At 41.6% G+C, this 26,410-nt stretch overlaps 1 protein-coding gene across 5 annotated transcripts in view; it reads right to left on the reverse strand.

Moving 5' to 3' along the window:
* Positions 1-26,410, reverse strand: part of PIGN (phosphatidylinositol glycan anchor biosynthesis class N) — a 666,839-nt gene that overhangs the window by 389,903 nt on the left and 250,526 nt on the right. For all 5 annotated transcript variants that reach the window (XM_063922983.1, XM_063922980.1, XM_063922979.1 and 2 more), the window contains one exon: positions 1,223-1,405. In XM_063922983.1, the coding sequence (XP_063779053.1) occupies positions 1,223-1,405 (183 nt within the window). The remainder of the gene's footprint in view (positions 1-1,222; positions 1,406-26,410) is intronic.

Consider the following 26,410-nt stretch of genomic DNA (forward strand, 5'->3'; position numbering starts at 1 on the left):
AGCGGTGAGAACGAGTCAGTTCTGCGCATGTGCACCGGCGGAGCGGAGAGTCATCAAATTGCCCAACGCGTTTCGTCCCGTTTGTGTGTGCTGGGACTTCCTCAGGGGTCATGGACCCCTGAGGAAGTCCCATCACACAAAAACGGGACGAAACGCGTTGGGCAATTTTATGACTTTCCGCTCCTCAAAGTGATTGACAGATAAGCATTTGTATTGTCACAAAATTGTATGAGTCCATCCATATGTTTTTCTTGTTTTTTTGTTAAATTAAATGTGTAAAAATAGTATTACACTATCAGAGTTTTTTTTCTCCCTGGGAGCATTCTAATTTTAAGGTACTTTTGGTGGGACAGATGATACTGAGGATACCATCTATTTATGTACCTTGAAAAAAACGTGAGTGCTGCCCTGTTATACCAACTTAGCCTTTGCTGCACCCTTAATATCGGTAAATAAGCACATTACTGGTAGGGTGCTTTCCCTCTTTTTAAAACCATTTCTAACACAGTATAGCACTGTAGCACTTTTTTGCACGTTTATTGCACTGTTTTGCACCTTCAGCACAGAGACACTTTATCTTGAGCTGTGCACTTTATGAAACACTGTCTTCCATCCCATATCTACGTGAAATATCACGCTAAATATCCGGAAGGATATAAGAGGAGGAGTGGAACGAGGAGGAAGACTGAGATGTAAAGAAATTTCTATAAGCACACGTTCACGTGCATCTGGTACGCATATTTGGTATTTATTGAGGACACTGTGTTGAGTCACTTTTGAAAGCACTGAAGGCGCGGCTGATTTACCCTTGAACAATAATTAGAATTGGTCTTGTTTGAAAATTGGACTGTTTGAAATCTGGCGGCTGCCACTGAATATCCTGGAGTGTTTTTCATACATATATATATATTTTATATATACTGTATACTTGACTAGCTAGAAGCTAGGTATTTTAAGGCACTGAAATTCCTTTGAATATGAGGTTGTAGCGCTACTTGCACTATATATATATATATATATATATTTAAATTTGCTCCCAACTCAAATCAAAATCAGTCCTTATATTGGGGAAGGGATAACTACAGTGTGGTGTAAACTATTCTGAATCAGCTGTCAAGTACATAGAATAGTACATGTAAGTATTCGTCATAGACAAATATTCTAGTATCTTGTAAATAGATATTAAAAATAACAGCAGTTTGTGGTAGGTGACTTTACTTACCCCATTGTAACTCACAGATTTCTCCGTTATACTGGTATTTGTCTTAAAAATGATAATGATTACATATGAAATCCAACCAGTAAATCCCATTACGACACTTATGCCAAGGAAGAATCTGTCATAGGTATGGTAATAAACAAGTCCTTCTAAGGCCAGATCAATCAAAGCTCTGCACAGATCCATCTACGAGAACAAAAATAAAACAAAACATATTTGATTAAAGCAAAAGACACAAATACCACAAAAACACTGATGAAGTAGTGGTTCATTGTAAGTAATTCCTTAGAGCTTCTTGCAAATGAAACTAATTTTACATTTGTTTTAGATTATGGGGGGTATTTATCAAAGCTTGGAGAGCTATACAATTGTGGGAGATAAAGTACCAATCAGCTCATAACTGGCATTTTTCAAATGGAGCCTGTAAAATGTAAGGCAGAAGCTGATTGGCTGGTACTTCATATTTTCACAATTTTATCTCTCTCCAAGCTTTGATAAATACCCATCTATGTATTATAATAAATAGTTGCAGAGACATCATCTCCATTAAGGGCAAATTGAGATAGTTACTTTTAGGCATCAATGGCATAGTTGTTTAGCATTCATAATAAATCTTTTCCCCATGTTTCAGATGACTATGAAAGTGTCACACAGCAAATTGGGTACACAGAATGAGATATTGGATCATTTCGGTCCAGTGCTATAGGTGAGTTGGAAAATTGCTGCTTCCACAAGTTTAAAGCTATTCAAAGGATCCTGACTAATGCTTTAGCCTGTCACTCAAGACTATAATTCTACCTATAAACAGTATAATACAAGTTATCTTCACAAGTGGAGGCAGTAGACTTTCCATCATGCACCTGTAAGAGTAAATCTTAATAAATGTATAAATGAAGCCTTGGACTGAGAACTCTTCACAAAATATATTTTTTAAGGACTGTTACTTGATTCTATTCAATATTCAAACTCCTGCACTTCCATTATGGTTTCAGTGTTAAAGATCCACAATACCAGGGGCGTAGCCAGAACATTGTGAACCTCGTAGCAACATTTTGTTCCCTTTGTCCCATCCCAATGATTCTAGAGTGGCACCTTTCCGCAGCAGTTTTTAATGTTATGCCCCATAACAGTGCCCTACAGTAGTTCAATTTCTGAATTATAGTAGTGCCCTAGTTAATGTTATACCCCATAGTAGTGCCCTAGTTCACGTTATGTCACATTGTAGGGCTGCCAGTACACAGTACACCCAATTCACATTAATACATACAGTGCCCCCAGTTCATATCATGCCACATTATAATGCCCCCAGTTCATCGTGTGCAACATTAGTGCCCCCAGTTCATAGTATGCCACATTATAGTGCCCCCGTTTATAGTATGCCACATTACAGTACCTTCTGTTCATTTTATGGAACATTATAATAATAATTCTATACCACATTACAGGGAGCAGGTCCAGAAGCATAACTGATATATTGTAGGTCCCAGGCAAAAGTTTGTAAGGGCTACGTACCATCCTATGGTGAAAATGTATATGACACATAACTTTGACAGGAAAGTTGGGTCCCTCTAAGCTCTGGGCCCCATATCAGCAGCACTCCCTGCACCTATTGTTGCTATGCCCTTGCACAAGACTCATCAGCTGGCAGAACCTGCGGTTTACTGTATTTAAGGCATATATAATTAACTCCCTGAACCATGGAAGAAACATTTTGCCTGTTTATTAGGCTGGCCTCCATGAAACAGCTCACTGGACCCTCTTGTTAACTAGCTGCCTTTCTGTATATAGGCCACATCTCCAGTAGTCACTACATAAAACAATAATGACATGGGAATGCACCACCTTATAGCCTACTTCCAAACTCCTTCTCAACAAGGTACAGTTAACTTTTCAATGTAGAGCTTGCCTAGGGCTGATACAGTATTCCAAATATTATCCAGGCCTACAGGTCAGTCTTGGGGGAATTTTATATTATGGACATTTGTGTTTTAAGAGTATGAATGATAAACTGTAGCTTACACCAGTCTGGATCTTGAATCAGAGAGAGCTGCCTGCTGTCTTGGCTGCCTGATTTTCAACAGCAGAGATGGCATTACTTGCAGTAGGCCAAGCTCCTCCAGTTAGTCCCTATTAGTATCTACTTTCTGTGGATTGGGCTGTTTTGTCCTATAGACCAGCTGTGGATTCTTGGGGGTATATTTACTATAGTGCGGGTTTTTATAAATGGAGTTGTTACCCATAGCAGCCAATCAGATTCTACTTATCATTTGTCTAGCATCTTCTAAAAGATAATAGTCATAATCTGATTGGTTTCTATAGGCAACATCTCCACTTCTAAAACCTACATTTTATTTATTGTATGTTTTTTGTATGTTTCCCCTATTTATTTGCAGTAAGTCCAGTTTTCATACTGTTTTATTGTCAGGTTCTGTGCTTAATTTGGGCTTTGGACTGGGACCACTGGGCAAGACTGATTGGGGCTGGAGTAAACAAAGTTATGTGGTCTTAGGACACTCTTCCTCATACAGAATATCACAGAAGCTAATCTTCGAGTCTCAGAACTGAACAGGAATGGAAGTCAGAATAAAGCATTAAGCTGAGAGTAACTGATATAATTACCTGCAATGGAAGCAGACACTTGTTGGAAGACCCTGCAAGCAGGTGTAGATGAGTAGGTTCTGCTGGTGAAATAACCGCACACACTGGTGATGGATAGTATTCACACACCAGTACAGTACAAGTGGTGCACTCTGTAGGTTAAGAGTGCTAATGCACACAGTTAATGAATGTGCACTCTGCAAACTGAATAGTAACTCAAGAGGGTGTAAAGTAGGATGTGCACCCTGTAGGCTAAAAGTGATAATGCACACAGGTAATGGATGTTCACTCTGCAGAGTAAATGATAACGCACGCAGGTAATGGCTGTGAGAACGAATAACAGACCGTAACTGCATAGTACAGCAGTAGTTAATCGCATAGGCTCTGCAAGCTAGAGATGATTAGCAGTGTGAGAACTGCTCAGGATTCAACACAGAAACAAGCTAGGAGAATCTGAAGCAGGTCACAGGGACTGATAAACTCAGAGTTTGTGTGAGCACCATGGAAGATGCACCAGACAGCAGATTGAACAATCCAAACAAGAATCAGGAAGCGGTGGTGATAGTCCCAGTAACTTGCAAGATATAAGTTATACTGGCAATGAGCAGATGCAAGTGCTCTGATCAGCCATTGGTGCCTCTGGTCAGGTGGATACTAGCCCCCCCTGCTATTGGGAGAAACCAGAGTCAGCTGATCAATCCAACATGGTGGCGCCAATGCAGTGCTAAAGCCAGGAATAGACATCAAATCACCAGCAGCTAACCAGGTTCAATATGCTTACTGTAGTGGACAGCGGGAGTACCCCAGAAAGTGACAGGACAGCGCCGGTTCCGATAAGAGGGAGTCTGTTGCCTGGCAATAATATATTATTCAAGTCATTAGGTTGGTATCTGATAGCATCACTAGTTATATTCTTTTGAGCATTAATCTAGAGTTTATCATTAGCTTTATTGTTTGCAAATATATATTTACCTGACCATTTTGTGTGTTTCAGAATAAAAAGATTTGTGTTTACAAAAATGTTTTTGAAGGTTTTCTAGATTAGATACTCTAATCTTCCTCTGCACACAATAACATTGTTCATACTCAATCATATCACGTTTTACATATATAGCTGAAAAAAGTGTATTGCGTTTAACATGACCTGCAAGTAGTAGATTGCATGATCACTCTTGATTTCATAGTAAGGGAATTGCACTGGCATAATATACATTCTCTCATAGATTATTATTTCCTTATTGTTCTATACGGATTGGGTATGTTATGCCCGGCGGTCAGCATACTGACACTGGTTTCCCGGCAGCAGAATGCCGGCGAGGCGGGCGGGCGCAACACAGCCCTTTGCAGGCTCGCTGCGCTCACCATGCAGCAGGCTCGGTGGCTCGCTGCGCTCGCCACATATTCTATTCCCAATCTATGGGTATCATGGACACTCATGAGTGGGAATAGAACCTGTGGGTCGGCATTCCAACTGCTGCCATTTTTAGCGCTCAGGATCCCAGCGTAGCCATGCTGACCGCCGGGATCCTGAGCGCCGGTGACATAACCGCATCTCATTTTATCCATACACAAAATATTAGTATTGAACCCACTACTTGGGCAGAACATGCTCCTCTTTTGAAAGAGTTTGATCTCTCTAATGCATTAAGTTTTTCTCAATTAATACATCATGATCAGAAGGATTCTTACAAAAGAACACAAAGATACTAAGCATTATTCACTGTGTTACTATCATAGTGAAACCCCTAAAATTAAGCTTTCAGTTTGCTGAGAAAGCATTTGAGAAAATCAATTGGAATTTTATGACCCGCACGCTCAATGCATTTGGCGTACATTCTTCCTTTCTGAATAAACTTTCAGCCTAATACACTAGTCCCTAAGTAGAAGTAAAAATAAATGGCACATTTTCTTCTAGTTTCAAGTAGCAAATGGTATAAGGCAGTGGTGCACTGGGTCAACTACCATTTTTGTTCCAAGCACTGACTGAGGCTGCAGCTATAGATCATTACTCTAATAAAATATATTATTTGACTTATACAGTTATTTCATTGCTGGCATTTACCAGAAATTAGGCATCTAGCCACATTTTGACTAATATACCAAGTTGGATGCATTAACGCCCAAAACGTCAAAAACATATGCACAAAATGGTTGCTTTGGTTAGGATGTAAGGTATTTTAATGTAATGTGCTGCAGGTAGTGCTACACTTCCTGGTGATGGCGGCCTGTAACGGCGCTGTACACAAATTACTGTGTCAGCATAGTGACTTATCTACAGGAACGCCTTGACGTTAGCAGGTGAGCTTACCCAGTATAGCTAAATTGTGCACAAAATCTCCTAATATATATATATATATATATATATATATATATTTATATATATTTAAAAAAATACTGAAAGTACAGCGCCACATGCGGTGGTAAAAAAACTCAAAATAATGGTCAGATTTTTGACTGTCAGATACAGGGCGTCAGCCAGTCCCTAGAGTTTTTTAGCAATGGAAAGTTGCTAAGGTTTTTTTTGGGATATGTAGATAAGTACTAGGGACTCGGCGACCAGTGGTGTACCTTGCGGAAAATACTTGGAAGACAACCTTACTAGTTTAAAACATATAAATATATAGACTAGAGAGTTGTTTCTATGAGGATTAAAAAATTAACAAATTTATTTAACATGTATTTCAACAGTTTAGACAAATAAATATATTATGAGAGAAAAGGTCGTATATGTCACTATATATAAGCAGTTCTCACTTAAAAAAAGGGGAATTTGCTTAAAAGATTATTACATAAAAAATGGTAAAGTGCATACGGATGGTATGGTAAAAGATATTAGTAAAAAGTATAACACATGAATAATATATATGTGATCAGAGATCATAAAATGTGTAAAGATCGTTAAAAATGGAGGCTTATCTTGTTATGGAGGGTCAAGGCAAGGCTCAGTGCACACACAAATTTACAAGGTCTCTGCAAATCAGAAACTTTCCTAAGCTAAATTTAAAAGGTATTGAAACAATTCCTAACACTATAGCTTCTTAATAACTACTGTAGGTCTGAAATAAATATATATATATATATATATATATACAGACAACAAGCAGGTCCGGCTCTCCCATTATAAAGTGCAATAGCGCTGGGTGCCTCCACAGGGATAGTATACAAACAGCGGCAGGTGCGGCACTCCAAGCGACGGAGACAAAGCAACTCTTTAAGTCCTTATAATAGACAACATTTCAATGCTGTTTATTTGTGCATTTTCATCAGGTCAAAGTATACAAACAAATGTGCTTACCTAAATAGTGCATGCAGACGCCGTCACCACGCTTCCGGAACACAGGCACCCGCCAGGTCCGTCGGCGCACCCATATGACGTCATCAACCATCGCTGGTAACTATGGTGACAATACTATACAAGCAGATATGCATAACATAATGATGCAATCGTGCAGGCATTACACAACCATAGCAATCTAAATATGTATAGAATAGAATCCTAACTACACATAACCTATCTAGACAGCCTGATGTAAAAACACACCTAAATCATTAGGAAACATAACAGGCATTAGAAAACATATTACCACTGAATTAGCCACATGTAGAAAGATTCTCACAGAAATGCATTAAGCCCTAACTGTTCATTCAGGCCTCTAGGGTAAAGGGTCCCCAAACGGTGGATCCACCTAGTTTCAAGTTGAAGCAGTTTAAGACCCCTGTCACCCCCCCGGGAGAGAGGGGGGACATGATCTATCACCCAGTAACGTAGTGCCACTAGCGGATGACGTGCCACAGAAAAATGTCGTGCGACCGGCTGGTCACTTGATCCTTTGGCAATAGCTGCTTTGATAGCTGACCGGTGGGCTGCCATACGTTCTTTAAACATTCTTTCAGTTTTGCCTATGTATGACAGCCCACACGGACACAGCAACTGATAAACAACAAATTTTGACGAACACGTCAGGGTGTAGTTAATAGTCAAGGATCGACCCGTCAGTGGATGCTGAAAAGATTTACCACTAATCAAAAATTGACATGTAATACAAGTGCATCTAATGCACCCTCTTGCGTTGGCCTGTACTAATCGTTGTGGACTGGAAGATATATCAGCCTTAACCAACATATCCCTGTTATTACGTCGTCTTGTATAACATGACATTAATTTAGTGTCGCCAAGATTAAGCTCCTGATCGGACTGGACTATATGCCATAATTTCTTGGATATGTGATTAATGCCACTGCTAGTGGGACTAAATTGACCTACCCATGGGAAAATTACTTTCTCTTCTGGTACTTTGATTTTGGCCTGTAACAGTTGTGAACGATCAATAGATAGAGCTTTAAGTTTAGCTTGATGAAGTAAAGATACTGGGTAACCTCTGGCTAAAAATTTCATAATCATATATTCATTTGAATCTCAGCTACCACAGGATCAGACGTAATACGGCGAACCCTCAGCAGCTGTGAGTAGGGCAAACCACGTTTAAGCGGAGTAGGGTGGAAACTTGAAAAGTGTAAAAGGTTATTCCTGTCCGTGGGTTTACTATAGATGGATGTATGGATACATCCATCTATAATGGAGATTTTAACATCCAAATAGTCCACTGACTGCATACTCATGTTGTATGTAAGTTTAACCGGGTGGTTACAGCTATTATGTGTATCAATAATCTCAACTAACCGTTCCCGCGTACCCTTCCATAGAATGAGTAAATCATCAATGTAACGACAGTACATGATGATATCTGATACTACATCGGGTTTATCAAAGAATATCTCCTGTTCAACCTTGAACATGTAAATATTCGAATACGATGGGGCCACAGGGGACCCCATCGCACACCCGGTTTGTTGCAAATAGATCTTACCATCGAACAGGAAAAAGTTCTTGGTAAGTATCATGTGCAAAAGATCCAAGCAAAATTGTAACTCCGGCCCTTTAAATTCAGGGTGACCATCCAAGAACTCTCGTGTCGCATCTATACCCTTGTCGTGGGGGATTATGGTATATAAACTCTGCACATCAATACTACAGAGAATAACATCATGGTCAAATCGACTCAACAATTGCAATTTGCGTAACAATGTACTAGTATCTAAAAGATATCGAGGGTGTGACTGGATGCACGGCTGAAACAAGGCATCAAGGTATAGAGCTACCGGTTGGAAAAGGGATTTGTTGGCTGATATAATTGGCCTCCCAGGGGGTTTAACCAAACTCTTATGTATTTTGGGAGTAGTATAAAGGAGCGGTATAACAGGGAATTTGGGCAACAATGCTTTACTAAGGGAGCCAGAAATAATCCCAGTTCCAACCGCCTGCTCAAGCTTACTAGACAATTCATTTAGAAAAACAGAAGTAGGATCCACAGACAGCAAACGGTACGTAGCAGAATCACTGAGTTGTGATACAATTTCCGCCCTATAATCTGCTATGTCCTGCAAGACTAACGCACCACCTTTTTCGGCAGGTCTAAATATAATATCAGAACATGCTGCCAGACGTTCTAATGCCAATCTTTCCACTCTAGTAACATTACTCCTATTAGCAGGTGCAGATGAGATAAATTGATCAGTCTCATGATCTAGGAGTCGCATGAAAGTTCTTACTGATGCATTGTGTGTCTGTGGTTCAAACGTAGACTTAGGCAATATTTTTTGGAGCTTAGTCGGTATTTCAGAGTCAGCCACAGACAACGGACTTTTGGCAAAATGTTCTTTTAACTTCAACTGGCGGTGTAGCCGATATTTATCGACTTTCCACTGTAGGGGGTCCTGTCGACAAGATGGTATAAATGACAAACCTCTAGATAATACTGATTTTTCAACATCACCAAGCACATAACTCGAAAGATTAATGACTAAGTTTTCCGATGCCGTGGATTCTTCGGAGGGCGCCCCACTCTTCCCCTTCCTTTGCCACTGGTGCCCGCGTCTTGTGTAGCGCCGTTGCCTCTTTCGCCAGGGATCTTGGCCCTGGTAGCTACTCCTAAAGGGTGGTCATTGCGGGTTATCTGGGCTGTTGAATCAGAATCACTGGTAGTAGAGGTATGCTCATTAGACGACTCAAGGTCTCGAGTACGATGCATTCTACGTCGGAAGAACGGTCGTTTAAAGTCACGTTTGGTGGTCCCATCCACCCATTTATTCACATTGTGCTGCTCGTAATCAGTGTCAACCTTTTGTCGCTTGGCTGCCTTAAATTTAATGAGTTCCCGCTTAGGAAGCTGTAATTGATCATTAAGTTTGGAATACCAATCAACTGTAGTATCAGCTTCAAAATTTGCTTTATGCTTCAGCTCAAATTCAGCTGCCTTGGTTTTAAACGCATTCATCTCTTTTGTAGATTGCTCAATAATGAGCAGCATTAGATCCATTGAACAACGGTTCAAAATGCCCACCCACTTACGACAAAAATTGGGATCATTACGGCCTATGGTAGGGGAGTTGCGTACCCGTAACCCACGGGGGATTTTTTTGGCTCTGTAATAATCGGATAAGGACAAGCAATGGTAAAAGTAGTCGATTTCTTTGCGTTTAATTCTCAGTAAATCATGATAAAGGTCTTCCAGTGAAAGTGACTCTTGCTGGTCACTCAATAGTGCTGAATAAAGTATGGCATCTGCTTCTGTATAGCCATGTGATTCACCAATAGGGTAATGAGACAGAGACATACCCTGTATGTTACTATGTAGAGACTCTTCAGCCATATTGCACAAAAAAGGAATCACTGCCAAACACCGCAGGCTGTGGAACTAGAGCGACCTTGCTAGTCTGCTTACATATACATTGTCACCACGCCATGCAGCAATGGATAATAACGGTAAGGTGCTGCCACAGTGCAAAAAAGGCTGTAAAAGTGTATAAAGTGCAACTTAAAATCATCAGAAATGAGCCAAGTAACTCAGTCCATGTATCCCACTAAAGTGCAGTCCAAATATCATAAAAGGTGCAATCCATATATCATCATAAAGTGCAGCAGTGCGTGCAGCAGACACTGATAAATTCATCAGAATCATTCATAAATAGGGAGCCCTGACAGAGTGTGCCCACACAGGGGTACTCACATACAGACAACAAGCAGGTCCGGCTCTCCCATTATAAAGTGCAATAGCGCTGGGTGCCTCCACAGGGATAGTATACAAACAGCGGCAGGTGCGGCACTCCAAGCGACGGAGACAAAGCAACTCTTTAAGTCCTTATAATAGACAACGTTTCAATGCTGTTTATTTGTGCATTTTCATCAGGTCAAAGTATACAAACAAATGTGCTTACCTATATAGTGCATGCAGACGCCGTCACCACGCTTCCGGAACACAGGCACCCGCCAGGTCCGTCGGCGTACCCATATGACGTCATCAACAGGCATTACACAACCATAGCAATCTAAATATGTATATTTAGATTGCTATGGTTGTGTAATGCCTGCACGATTGCATCATTATGTTATGCATATCTGCTTGTATACTATTGTCACCATAGTTACCAGCGATGGTTGATGACGTCATATGGGTGCGCCGACGGACCTGGCGGGTGCCTGTGTTCCGGAAGCGTGGTGACGGCGTCTGCATGCACTATATAGGTAAGCACATTTGTTTGTATACTTTGACCTGATGAAAATGCACAAATAAACAGCATTGAAACGTTGTCTATTATAAGGACTTAAAGAGTTGCTTTGTCTCCGTCGCTTGGAGTGCCGCACCTGCCGCTGTTTGTATACTATCCCTGTGGAGGCACCCAGCGCTATTGCACTTTATAATGGGAGAGCCGGACCTGCTTGTTGTCTGTATGTGAGTACCCCTGTGTGGGCACACTCTGTCAGGGCTCCCTATTTATGAATGATTCTGATGAATTTATCAGTGTCTGCTGCACGCACTGCTGCACTTTATGATGATATATGGATTGCACCTTTTATGATATTTGGACTGCACTTTAGTGGGATGCATGGACTGAGTTACTTGGCTCATTTCTGATGATTTTAAGTTGCACTTTATACACTTTTACAGCCTTTTTTGCACTGTGGCAGCACTTTACCGTTATTATCCATTGCTGCATGGCGTGGTGACAATGTATATGTGAGCAGACTAGCAAGGTCGCTCTAGTTCCACAGCCTGCGGTGTTTGGCAGTGATTCCTTTTTTGTGCAATATGGCTTAAGAGTCTCTACATAGTAACATACAGGGTATGTCTCTGTCTCATTACCCTATTGGTGAATCACATGGCTATACAGAAGCAGAAGCAGATGCCATACTTTATTCAGCACTATTGAGTGACCAGCAAGAGTCACTTTCACTGGAAGACATTTATCATGATTTACTGAGAATTAAACGCAAAGAAATCGACTACTTTTACCATTGCTTGTCCTTATCCGATTATTACAGAGCCAAAAAAATCCCCCGTGGGTTATGGGTACGCAACTCCCCTACCATAGGCCGTAATGATCCCAATTTTTGTCGTAAGTGGGTGGGCATTTTGAACCGTTGTTCAATTGATCTAATGCTGCTCATTATTGAGCAATCTACAAAAGAGATGAATGCGTTTAAAACCAAGGCAGCTGAATTTGAGCTGAAGCATAAAGCAAATTTTGAAGCTGATACTACAGTTGATTGGTATTCCAAACTTAATGATCAATTACAGCTTCATAAGCGGGAACTCATTAAATTTAAGGCAGCCAAGCGACAAAAGGTTGACACTGATTACGAGCAGCACAATGTGTATAAATGGGTGGATGGGACCACCAAACGTGACTTTAAACGACCGTTCTTCCGACGTAGAATGCATCGTACTCGAGACCTTGAGTCGTCTAATGAGCATACCTCTACTACCAGTGATTCTGATTCAACAGCCCAGATAACCCGCAATGACCACCCTTTAGGAGTAGCTACCAGGGCCAAGATCCCTGGCGAAAGAGGCAACGGCGCTACACAAGACGCGGGCACCAGTGGCAAAGGAAGGGGAAGAGTGGGGCGCCCTCCGAAGAATCCACGGCATCGGAAAACTTAGTCATTAATCTTTCGAGTTATGTGCTTAGTGATGTTGAAAAATCAGTATTATCTAGAGGTTTGTCATTTATACCATCTTGTCGACAGGACCCCCTACAGTGGAGTGTCGATAAATATCGGCTACACCGCCAGTTGAAGTTAAAAGAACATTTTGCCAAAAGTCCGTTGTCTGTGGCTGACTCTGAAATACCGACTAAGCTCCAAAAAATATTGCCTAAGTCTACGTTTGAACCACAGACACACAATGCATCAGTAAGAACTTTCATGCGACTCCTAGATCATGAGACTGATCAATTTATCTCATCTGCACCTGCTAATAGGAGTAATGTTACTAGAGTGGAAAGATTGGCATTAGAACGTCTGGCAGCATGTTCTGATATTATATTTAGACCTGCCGATAAAGGTGGTGCGTTAGTCTTGCAGGACATAGCAGATTATAGAGCGGAAATTGTATCACAACTCAGTGATTCTGCTACGTACCGTTTGCTGTCTGTGGATCCTACTTCTGTTTTTCTAAATGAATTGTCTAGTAAGCTTGAGCAGGCGGTTGGAACTGGGATTATTTCTGGCTCCCTTAGTAAAGCATTGTTGCCCAAATTCCCTGTTATACCGCTCCTTTATACTACTCCCAAAATACATAAGAGTTTGGATAAACCCCCTGGGAGGCCAATTACATCAGCCAACAAATCCCTTTTCCAACCGGTAGCTCTATACCTTGATGCCTTGTTTCAGCCGTGCATCCAGTCACACCCTCAATATCTTTTAGATACTAGTACATTGTTACGCAAATTGCAATTGTTGAGTCGATTTGACCATGATGTTATTCTCTGTAGTATTGATGTGCAGAGTTTATATACCATAATCCCCCACGACAAGGGTATAGATGCGACACGAGAGTTCTTGGATGGTCACCCTGAATTTAAAGGGCCGGAGTTACAATTTTGCTTGGATCTTTTGCACATGATACTTACCAAGAACTTTTTCCTGTTCGATGGTAAGATCTATTTGCAACAAACCGGGTATGCGATGGGGTCCCCTGTGGCCCCATCGTATTCGAATATTTACATGTTCAAGGTTGAACAGGAGATATTCTTTGATAAACCCGATGTAGTATCAGATATCATAATGTACTGTTGTTACATTGATGATTTACTCATTCTATGGAAGGGTACGCGGGAACGGTTAGTTGAGATTATTGATACACATAATAGCTGTAACCACCCGGTTAAACTTACATACAACATGAGTATGCAGTCAGTGGACTATTTGGATGTTAAAATCTCCATTATTGATGGATGTATCCATACATCCATCTATAGTAAACCCACGGACAGGAATAACCTTTTACACTTTTCAAGTTTCCACCCTACTCCGCTTAAACGTGGTTTGCCCTACTCACAGCTGCTGAGGGTTCGCCGTATTACGTCTGATCCTGTGGTAGCTGAGATTCAAATGAATAGTATGATTAAGAAATTTTTAGCCAGAGGTTACCCAGTATCTTTACTTCATCAAGCTAAACTTAAAGCTCTATCTATTGATCGTTCACAACTGTTACAGGCCAAAATCAAAGTACCAGAAGAGAAAGTAATTTTCCCATGGGTAGGTCAATTTAGTCCCACTAGCAGTGGCATTAATCACATATCCAAGAAATTATGGCATATAGTCCAGTCCGATCAGGAGCTTAATCTTGGCGACACTAAATTAATGTCATGTTATACAAGACGACGTAATAACAGGGATATGTTGGTTAAGGCTGATATATCTTCCAGTCCACAACGATTAGTACAGGCCAACGCAAGAGGGTGCATTAGATGCACTTGTATTACATGTCAATTTTTGATTAGTGGTAAATCTTTTCAGCATCCACTGACGGGTCGATCCTTGACTATTAACTACACCCTGACGTGTTCGTCAAAATTTGTTGTTTATCAGTTGCTGTGTCCGTGTGGGCTGTCATACATAGGCAAAACTGAAAGAATGTTTAAAGAACGTATGGCAGCCCACCGGTCAGCTATCAAAGCAGCTATTGCCAAAGGATCAAGTGACCAGCCGGTCGCACGACATTTTTCTGTGGCACGTCATCCGCTAGTGGCACTACGTTATTGGATGATAGATCATGTCCCCCCTCTCTCCCGGGGGGGTGACAGGGGTCTTAAACTGCTTCAACTTGAAACTAGGTGGATCCACCGTTTGGGGACCCTTTACCCTAGAGGCCTGAATGAACAGTTAGGGCTTAATGCATTTCTGTGAGAATCTTTCTACATGTGGCTAATTCAGTGGTAATATGTTTTCTAATGCCTGTTATGTTTCCTAATGATTTAGGTGTGTTTTTACATCAGGCTGTCTAGATAGGTTATGTGTAGTTAGGATTCTATTCTATACATATTTAGATTGCTATGGTTGTGTAATGCCTGCACGATTGCATCATTATGTTATGCATATCTGCTTGTATAGTATTGTCACCATAGTTACCAGCGATGGTTGATGACGTCATATGGGTGCGCCGACGGACCTGGCGGGTGCCTGTGTTCCGGAAGCGTGGTGACGGCGTCTGCATGCACTATATAGGTAAGCACATTTGTTTGTTTACTTTGACCTGATGAAAATGCACAAATAAACAGCATTGAAACGTTGTCTATTATAAGGACTTAAAGAGTTGCTTTGTCTCCGTCGCTTGGAGTGCCGCACCTGCCGCTGTTTGTATATATATATATATATATATATATATATATATACATACACAGACATATAGATATTATACATTAGTTATATTATTAGTTGCCGAGCACTGGACAATTATTTGTTTTCACTTACATTATTGTCTAATTTGTCACCATGGGACTGGTGCACGGACACCATCAGATCTCTGAGCCATTCACCAAGCATCCATTACTTATATAAGGGAGACCAGACAGCATCTAAGCATCCCAGCTGCCTCCAGGTAAAACTGCCATAGAGCCTCCATATATAAAACTACCAACACATAGACAGTTGGATGGCTGGTCCATCCACTTGCAGCAGGGATTCAGAAGAAAGGTTAATTAATAATGAGGGAATGATATTAAAGTGATGGTCTCTGTATTGCGTGGTAGCCCCCTGGATGCTCGCTGTATTGAATGGTGGTCCCGGGGATGCTTTTGCTTTATATGACTGTTAATGTGATGCTACTGTATAAATTGTGGGTACAATAGGCATAGGCAAAGTGGTATATTTTTTAATCCCCTACTCTTAAAAATGTATTTTTATGCTGGACCCACCTACTGTTGATTTTGGTCCCACTTACATCAGGCCACATTCATATTTTTTTTTTATATAGCCACTTTAAATTTCCAATTTTCCCTGATCTTAAAAGATATAATCCCATAATCAGTAACAATTCTGACAACTGGCAAATGCAAAACTCATTTTTTTGGTATCAGGTTCATAAGGTCACCGTTAATATAACATTCATTTGATTTGAACGTATTTAAAGTAAAGAAAAACATGGGGAATTGTGTATCAAGAAAGGTCGGATGGCTTATAGGAAAAAGTAGGATTGCTGGATAAACAAAATGACCATTCCAAGTGCAATATATTATTCAATTGGGGAATTAAAGCCCTCTACAATGTGAGAGAGTATAGCATTGGATAGGCAGATGTATTTTACCCACACTTGATCAATTTGTTGTCAAGAGGAACATATGGCAAAAATATGATTGCAATCCATCTTCTCAGGCTCAATATGATAACATTAAAATATCAACCAAACAATATAGCAGGAAATAGCTAACTGAATGCATGAATAGCTCTATTTACTGGATATATGTACTATAATTTGCAAGTTCAAAACACGTATGACCTGGGAAATGTATATAGAACTACTAAGCAGATGCCAGTAAAGCACAGTTATTGGTCCTCAACTGTTGCTTATAATTGAATTTCCAAGGTTTTAATAGTTTAAATTTGAACCTATAACATTGCTTTAGCTAAGTTTTTGTAGAGGATATACAGTATCTAAATTATAAATGTGTTCAACATTTCCCTAAATGGAATGGTGGCTGGACTGTGTTATCCTATTAAGCCAGCCTCCTTTAACTTTCTATGAGGAGCAATTTATTTCCAGTTCTGTGAAAGGAAAGATAAGCAATGCACAGCGTAAGCCAGGCCAGGGAAATGTTTGAATAAATACTTTCTTGGCAAATGGCAAAGCAAATGCTCAGTGCACACACAAATTTACAAGGTCTCCGCAAATCAGAAACTTTCCTAAGCTAAATTTAAAAGGTATTGAAACAATTCCCAACACTATAGCTTCTTAATAACTACTGTAGGTCTGAAATAAATGTATTTGCCTATGAACATGACAATCTATAAATAACCTTTCTATTACAATGATTAATATGCTTATTAAATAGCCAGTAAAACACTTGCGTTATTTAGAGTTCGAAAAACTATTGTTATATCTATTAAGTTAAAATATGTTTTTGTTATTGATTCAGGGGTCTATGTACTAAGCCTTGGAGAGAAATAAAGTGAACGGAGATAAAGTACCAACCCATCAGCTCCTGTCATTTTTCAAACCCAGTCTGAAACATGGCAGTTAGGAGGTGATATGTACTTTATCTCCATCCACTTTATCTCTCTCCAAGGAATAGTATATGGGGGGTCTATTTTCTAAGCCTTGGGCGGAGATAAAGTACCAGCCAGTCAGCATCTAACTGCCATGTCACAGGCTGGATTTTAAAAATGACAGGAGTTGGTTGGCTTAGTAACCCCATAGACCACTATTCCGGTCCAGTACCCGGCTCACAGCTGATCCAGCTATCCATTTCATTTCTGGTCCAGTGCTCAGCTCACAGCTAATCCAGCCATTCAGTTCCATGCTGGAACAGTAATCTGGCTATACGCCGAACCAGCAGTAATCTGGTCCTGTTCATAATCAGGCTCCAGCAGTCATCTGGTCCTGTCCGTAATCTGGTTCCAGCTCATCACTGGTTCAAGACCGATTATCTGCCTTGCCTCAGTCCTAGAGTCAACTAAAGCAAGTAGCTTCATTAAGTGCTCTAAGATACACTCACTTCGGTCCTTTCTAAAACCCAGTGGTCTCAGGTCCTATGTCTACAGAAAAAACACAATGGATCCAAACAGAGCGGATCATGACCCTTCCTCTATGACTCCAAGATCCTTGAGTGGGTGGTGTACATCTGACTTTTCACCTTTCTCTACACCCACTCCCTACTTAATACACTCCAATCCAGCTTTTGGTCTCTTCACTCCACCAGAGGGTTTTACTCTATTCTGTACAATCTGAAGGAGGATTCCTCCATCCCACAACCCACGCCTGATGCTATAGATGCATTTCTGAAAGACATTAATATCCCCTCGACTGACCCGAAAACCCTTCGGTTTCTCGAACGTCCCTGGAAATTAAGGGTGTCATAGACGACTTACCTCTGGATAAAGCACCTGGTCCTGATGGGTTTACAAATAAATTCTATAAATATTACAAAGATTCCCTGATCCCAGTTCTGGCAGAGGTTTTTAATACTGCCTCGTCTTGCAGATCTTTTCCAGCAGAGATGCTGGAAGCTCGAATAGTCACCTTTCCAAAGCCGGGGAATAATTCTTCCCTCATGCCTAACTACCACCCAATAGCATTACTTAATATGGATGTTAAAATTTATGCAAAACTTATCGTGAATAGGATTAACCCGTTGCTACCAACTCTTATCCATCAGGACCAGGTAAATTTTGTGCCGGGAAGACAATCCCCCGATAACACAAGAAGAGTTATCAATTTCTTGGATGCCTTCTCCACTTCAGACGCCCCTCTTTTATTGCTCTCTCTAGATGTGGAGAAGGCATTCGATAGACTACACTGGGCCAACTATACGCAGTCCTCTTGAAATTTGGAATCACCGGAGGAGCTCTCTCTTCCATTTCTGCTCTCTATTCTAATCCGTCAGCTCGAGTGTTTGTAAATGGGATGCTCTGTTCGACCTTTTGGATCACTAATTTAACACACCAAGGTTGGCCATATACCCCCTAGTTTTTGCCCTCGGCATAGAACCTTTGGCGGAAAAATCAGATCCACGGAATCTATTAAGGGCCCGGCTCTCTTTGGTAGACAACACAAGGTTTGTCTATTTGCAGACTATGTTCTCCTCACACTGGTTGAGCCGACCAAATCGTTAATGGCTCTGCATGATGTTCTGGAAGATTACTCCAGAGTCTCCTTTTGTAAATTAAATAACTCTAAGATGGAGGCGCTTCCAGTAAATTTTTCCCCTGATTTACTGCATTTATTGAAATCCTATTACACTTATGCCTCGCAGTATAGGAGCCTCAAATACTTAGGAGTCCAGTTAATGCCAAAAGTAACTAACCTGATAGCGGCTAATTATGTTCCCCTACTATGTAACATATCACAAATAACCTCAGACTGGATGTTGCACCATGTATCTTGGATGGGGCGTATTGCAGCATTGAAAATTTTGTTTCTCTCCAAGTTACTTTATCTGTTTAGAACTATTCAGCTAATGCTCCCTAACTACCTTATGACCAAATGTAATTCTATTTGTATTAAATATGTTTGGCGGGACAAGAAACCGAGGCTAGTGCGTAAAACGATGTCTATGCCTAAGGCCTTGCCTACCCCGACTTACCAACTAGCATGTATCCTTGCACAGGCAGGAGCATGGTTTACTCAAGATGATCCTAGAACTTGGGTTTGACTAGAACAAGGTTTGATATCACCTCTCCCCATAATCGATGTGTTGTGGCTACCACCAAGTGAAGGGAAAGCGGCATGTCAATAATTCTTGTGCAGTTCTGCATACACGGAAAGCTTGGTTGGAACTAGTGTCCAAACGAAGTGATATTTCCCTCCCCTCTGTTGACATCTCCGTGAAGGGCTTGACAACCCTTATCCCAGATAAGGTTTGATACCTGGCTGGGGTTACCTCTCTTAGGGAAGTAATGGTGGCTGGTTCCTTCTTACCATTTGACCTCATCCAATCTCAATTCTCCCTTTCTCATAAGGATTTTTATAAATTCCTTCAATTAAGACACTGACTGCAGGGATTCAAACAGCCGTGGAATATCGCCAATTCCTAAACACATATTTGAATTATTTTCTAAGAAAGACAGCAGGGGAAGTATAATGAAATGGTGCAACCTTGTAATTGAACCCCAATCGCATTTGAAACTCATGTCCCAAACCAAATGGGAAGTTGATTTGGAATGCACGCTATCATAAGAGGAATGGAGAGCTATTTTACAATCCGGATTTCGCCTCTCCAGATGTGTATCCCATACTGAGCTATTCTACAAGCTCCTTCACCGTCTATATTTAACACCGACTCGCTTGCACGTCATGAACTCTACTAAGTCTAATTTATGCTGGCGGAATTGTGGCATGTGGGAACGTTGCTTCACATTTTCTGGTCCTGTCCCACTATTACTAATACCTGGACTTCAATTTCCGCACTTATTACGAGGGTCCTGGGTGTCTCTGTGAATCCACATCCAAAATTAGCTTTTCTCTACATTTATTTTGGTGACCTTTCACCAAATGACCGATATATACTGGGTCACATATTTATATCAACCAAAATTCTTATAGCCTGCTTCTGATAGTCCCCACTATTGAAGCCATTGAAAATATGGTCCACTCTCATTATGAATTTGAAACTGCAGGTGCTGTCCATGATTCCTATGCATCCTGCCCATGGCTATGTTGGTTTCCCTGGAGCAACTACAGGTACTCAAAATCCCAGGAGACAACTGTTAGATGTCCCTCTGATGTTTCAAACTCGTATGGGTTCTAAATTGTGCCTGTTAGCACTATCTCTGATACCTTGTTGTGATTGGTTTGTTTTGCTTCCCTCCACCACAAGCCGGTAATTTAACAATCTATGGTATTATAGGAATATAATGATATGTATCTGAACCTTACCATGGATTTTGTAATCTACTGTGTGACCATATCTATTATTATTCAGTGTACTTCCCAATCCCCTTCCTGTCCTCCCCTTCATTATTTCTGTACCCCCCCCCCCCCATCTATCCCACCCTGTTTGTTAAAAAATCAACAACATTTTTAATTGTATTTAAATCACAAACAGCTACTATATTGCAATATAAAGCTGAGACTGTTCAGGGTTAAAAAATAAATAAATATTTATTTCTGTGCTAAAGACATTCTATTCAAAGAAATGTCCAAGCCATGAGGATGTAATCTGACAGCAGTATCACAGGATTACTGTGTGCTGCAGGCACACAATGCAGGCAGGCAGCAGTAAAATTAGCTTCCTCTATCATTTATCTCTTAGAATACTTGTCCCAGCCATCACCATATTCATCCTCGCACTTCCTTCAAATCAACTGCTCACCTTCTCTTTACTAATACTGGCAAGTGGCATGTTACATTTCAGTTCTGAACTGGACTAGATAGCGTTCCAACATAAAATAGCTTATTTATATGGTTAAAGAACTTTTCATTTACTAACCAATCAAATTAACCTAGTGTAAATATCACAATAAAAATATCCACAGCACAACAAATGCTAGGCTAACCTCAGAAAGGCAAACAAAAAAATCTCCTTGACCCCTTTAACCTCTTCAGTGGTTTGCTCGGAAATCTTCAGGGCTAGCCAGCACTGACAACGCTGGCAACCCGGAAGATTTCCGGGCATACTACTGACTGATTCCCCAGAGACAGCCGTGCAGCGTGCACGGTGCCCGGGAATCAGTAAACTCCATTATGGAGATTAGCCTGCCATCCGGGCTCTTATCGGGCGAGGGGGGGGGGGCTTAGCAGTAAAATGGCGTATGCTGATTCCCAGGCGCTGCAGAGCAGTTGGGAATCAGCGCAAGGGCTGGCGATCCCGGCGTGCGATACCCGTGGGCGATCGTCAGGCGATAAACTCGCCCTGCCCCATCAGTCGCCCCCCCTGCACCGGCCCCCCAAACAAATACCACCCCACACCATTACTGACCCACTGCCAAACCGGTCATGCTGGAGGATGTTGCAGGCAGCAGAACGTTCTCCTTGGCGTCTCCAGACTCTGTCATGTCTGTCACATGTGCTCAGTGAGAACCTGCTTTTATCTGTGAAGAGCACAGGGCGCCAGTGGCGAATTTGCCAATCTTGGTGTTCTCTGGCAAATGCCAAACGTCCTGCATGGTGTTGGGCTGTAAGCACAACCCCCACCAGTGGGCGTCGGGCCCTCATACCACCCTCCTGGAGTCTGTTTCTGATCGTTTGAGTAGACACATGCACATTTGTGGCTTGCTGGAGGTCATTTTGCAGTGCTCTGGCAGTGCTCCTCCTGTTCCTCCTTGCACAAAGGCGGAGGTAGCGGTCCTGCTGCTGGGTTGTTGCCCTCCTACGGCCTCCTCTACGTCTCCTGATGTACTGGCCTGTCTCCTGGTAGCGCCTCCATGCTCTGGACACTACGCTGACAGACACAGCAAACCTTCTTGCCACAGCTCGCATTGATGTGCCATCCTGGATGAGCTTCACTACCTGAGCCACTTGTGTGGGTTGTAGGGAGGTCATACAGGCACGTGGAGGCCACACACACTACTGAGCCTCATTTTGACTTGTTTTAAGGACATTAGATCAAAGTTGGATCGGCATGTAGTGTGTTTTTGCACTTTAATTTTGAGGGTGACTCCAAATCCAGATCTCCAACTATGTAAAGAACAAAGTATTTAATAAGAATATTTCATTCATTCAGATCTAGGATGTGTTATTTTAGTGTTCCCTTTATTTTTTTGAGCAGCGTATATGTATATGTATATATATATAGAAAAAAATTGTATAGACTCGTGCGCTTCTTTAGGAATCGACAATACAAAGATATATTTATCAGAACAATATAATAAATTTTGCTAATGTAATAGCCACAACTGGCTGATATCACAGTTTTGTAAGCTTCAATAAGTCTTTGTCAGCACCTTCCACTCTTCAGGGCGGCAGCTCGGTTCCTCAGTGTACCAAAGGTATATGGCATAAATTCTGTAGCAAAAGAGGATGGGGAAGAACAAGCGCCTATGGTGCAGTAAGTTCTTTAAAGTGTTATAGTGACACTTGAGAGAATATAAATAATAATAGTAAGATTCCAGTCAGGATGTTTCTCACCAACAACACCATCTATAAATCAATTATTACGCTATGCGGCGATTCCATCTTCTCTGATTTATAGATGGTGTTGTTTGTGAGAAACATCCTGACTGGAATCTTACTATTATACGTGGTTTAAAGATTTCATCTGGTACGCATTTATATTCTCTCAAGTGTCACTATAACACTTTAAAGAACTTACTGCACCATAGGCGCTTGTTCTTCCCCATCCTCTTTTGCTATATATATATATATATATATGTAATGTACGTATATGTGTGTGTATACAGTATATATATGCAAATGGAGAAGAACAAGCACCTATGGTGTAGTATGTTTTTCCAGAATGCGTCAATAACACATAACACGCAGATAACAGAATTGCGTACCAGATTGTGGCTTATATCAAGGCATATCACTCCTCTGTTTCATAGTCCCAACACAGTCTCAGAATCTTGCTCATTCAGATTATTCCCGATTTGGCAAAATTAATGTCACCAGCAATCTATCCATCCTGCCCTTTTCTGCATGAGCACTCACTTACACTGCAACCCTGACTAAACTTAGCCATGCTGGCTGTGCACAGGGCACTCACCATACAGCTGTGCTGCTGTAACACAATGCTGACACATGGGAAGTCGCAGTGACTGCACAGAGGCGTGCAGGAGTTGCGATCAGCGCTGAGTGTAACAGGTCCGTGTGTCGGGATAGCAGTGGTAGTATGCAGCTGTACATGCACCTGACTCACCTGCTGGTGCATGTACAGCTGCACACTACCACTACTATCCCAACACACGGACCTGTTACACTGCGAATTCCCATGTGTCAGCATTGTGTTACAGCAGCACAGCTGTATGGTGAGTGCAATATATATATATATATATATATATATATATATAATCACCACCTGAGTGGGAACTTGAAACTTTGGTTGGGATTCCAACTGGCGGCATTTTGTCGGCTGTTAGGAATACGACGTCTGTCTCCTGACCACCAGGATACAGACAGCCGGTAAATGAACTGATGGTGTTCGTGGATAGTGATTGGGAGGTGGCTATGCACACAGAGTTAGTCTGTTTCATCGGCGTGTTATGGGAGTGTTGCAGGCATGTCAGTAAAGTGATTGCATACACAGAGCTTCATCATTCACATTGGAGGCAATACTGGGAAATCTGCCATAAGGCTAGTGCAAGCTTCATAGGTGTGACTGATGGTGGTGTCTATAGATGCTGAAAGGCCGCATCTCAGTCCTCACACATCTGGATGCACATTTGTACACACAGGAAGGGCACTGATGCAGCATTTGGTTAAAGTCTTAAAGTCGCAGATGCACTACTGCCAAAAGACACAGCTGTGACTACTGCCGGATCAGCTTCTTTGTGTCCTCTCCTGTTCTGTTTTTTGTACTATGGATATACTTTTGTTGTTTCTAGATTTTGATCATGGACTACTGAGGAAGATGGCCCAAATTTTTGGTGGAGGCAGTGTGTTCACATTTGTTTTATCGGATTTAGATTTTTTGTTTCAGTAGCTGATTTGTTGGAGATACTGCTGTAATTCAGACCTGATCGCTCATCTGCAAATTTGCAGAGTTCTGCGATCAAATAGTCGCTGACGATAGAGAGTGAAAACCCGCCCCGTGCAAGTGTGCAAATGCGAACGCCGTGCGAAAACCTCACCAGACAGTGGACATCTGCAAACCTGTTCGCAACTCACTCGCCATCAAATGATTTTTTAAGTCTGTGCAGTCTGTGAATAGCCCAGGACTTACTGCTACAGTCCGTTACAAACAGGCTAATCGGGGCCAGAGCTGACGTCACACACCCTCTAAGAAAAGCTTGGGCAAGCCTACGTTTTTCCTGACACTCCTAGAAAATGGCCAGTTACCACCCACAAACGTCCACTTCCTGCCAATCACCTTGCGTATGCCTAGCAATCAAAATGTTCACACCATTCTGTCACTGTTTGGCGTCGCGCCTGCGCATTGCGCTGCATATGCATGCGCAGTCGTTTGATTTCTCACAACAGCGATCAGGTCTGAATCAGGCCCTTAATTAAGCATTTAAGTGCTGAGATTTTTTATTTTTCAAAAACACACCTACACACATGTAAATATATATACAGCACTGGTCACATCCCCATATCAGTAGCCACACACCCGCAGTGCTGGTCACACCCCATACAGTGGCACGCAATAGGCCCCTTAAGAAATTTTAGCTCCAAGCTCATGAGGACCTTAATCTGGCACTGACTAGACTAGCCTCAGCATTTGATACTAATAATATGTTGCTGTGTAGTAATTGATTACAATCCTTTATGTAATAAAATTTTCATTCATTTGTTTTGAAAAACCATGAACATATTTTGTTCATAGTATACTGTATTTCCTTTTCTATTTATACTTTTTCCTATACAGTATTAATAACCCTATTGTAGTTGGACAGATCTAAAATATTGTCAAACCCACACATTTGTAAGTCAAAAAAAGGAGATTTATGGTAAGACTTACCATTGTTAAATCTCTTTCTGCGAGGTACACTGGTTTCCACAGGGAATAACATCAGGGGTATAGAGTTGGATCTTGATCTGAGGCACCAACAGGCTAAAGCTTCGACTGTTCCCAGGATGCACTGCATCTCCTCCTCTATAGCCCAGCCTCCAGGCACTGGAGCTCAGTTTTGTTAACCAGTCCAATGCAGTAGCAGGTAAGAGAGACGGTAGATGTTAGTCACATAAACCCACATTCTCACGACAGGAGAAGGGACTAGCGGCTAATGCCATACAAACCCAAAGAAGCTAAGTGCGTCAGGGTGGGCGCCCTGTGGAAACCAGTGTACCTCGCAGAAAGAGATTTAACAATGGTAAGTCTTACCTTAAATCTCCTTTTCTGCAGTGGGGTACACTGGGATTCCACAGGGAATAACATCCGGGATGTACTAAAGCAGTTCCTCATGGGAGGGGACGCACCGTAGCGGGCACAAGAACCCGGCGTCCAAAGGAAGCATCCCAGGAGGCGGAAGTATCAAAGGCATAGAACCTGATGAACGTGTTCACTGAGGACCACATAGCCGCCTTGCACAATTGTTCAGCGGATGCGCCACGGCGGGCCACCTATGAAGGTCCAACAGACTGAGTAGAATGGGACTTGATAGCATCAGGAGCTGGGAGTCCAGCCTGTGCATAAGCTTGTGCAATCACCATTCTAATCCATCTGGCCAAGGTATGCTTATTCGCAGGCCAGCCACGTTTGTGAAAACCAAAAAGTACAAAAAGAGAACCTGTTCTCCTGATAGAGGCAGTCCTTTCTACATATATAAGAGGAGCCTGTACCACATCCAATGAATGCTCTTTGGAGGACAAACCAGGAGAGATAAAGGCCGGAACCACTATCTTTTGGTTAAGGTGGAAAGATGACACCACCTTAGGTAGATAACCAGGGCGAGTTCTAAGAACTGCCTGGTCACGGTGAAAAATCAGAAAGGGTGGA

Source organism: Pseudophryne corroboree, chromosome 5 (genome assembly GCF_028390025.1).
Source record: "Pseudophryne corroboree isolate aPseCor3 chromosome 5, aPseCor3.hap2, whole genome shotgun sequence".
Lineage (NCBI taxonomy): Eukaryota > Metazoa > Chordata > Amphibia > Anura > Myobatrachidae > Pseudophryne > Pseudophryne corroboree.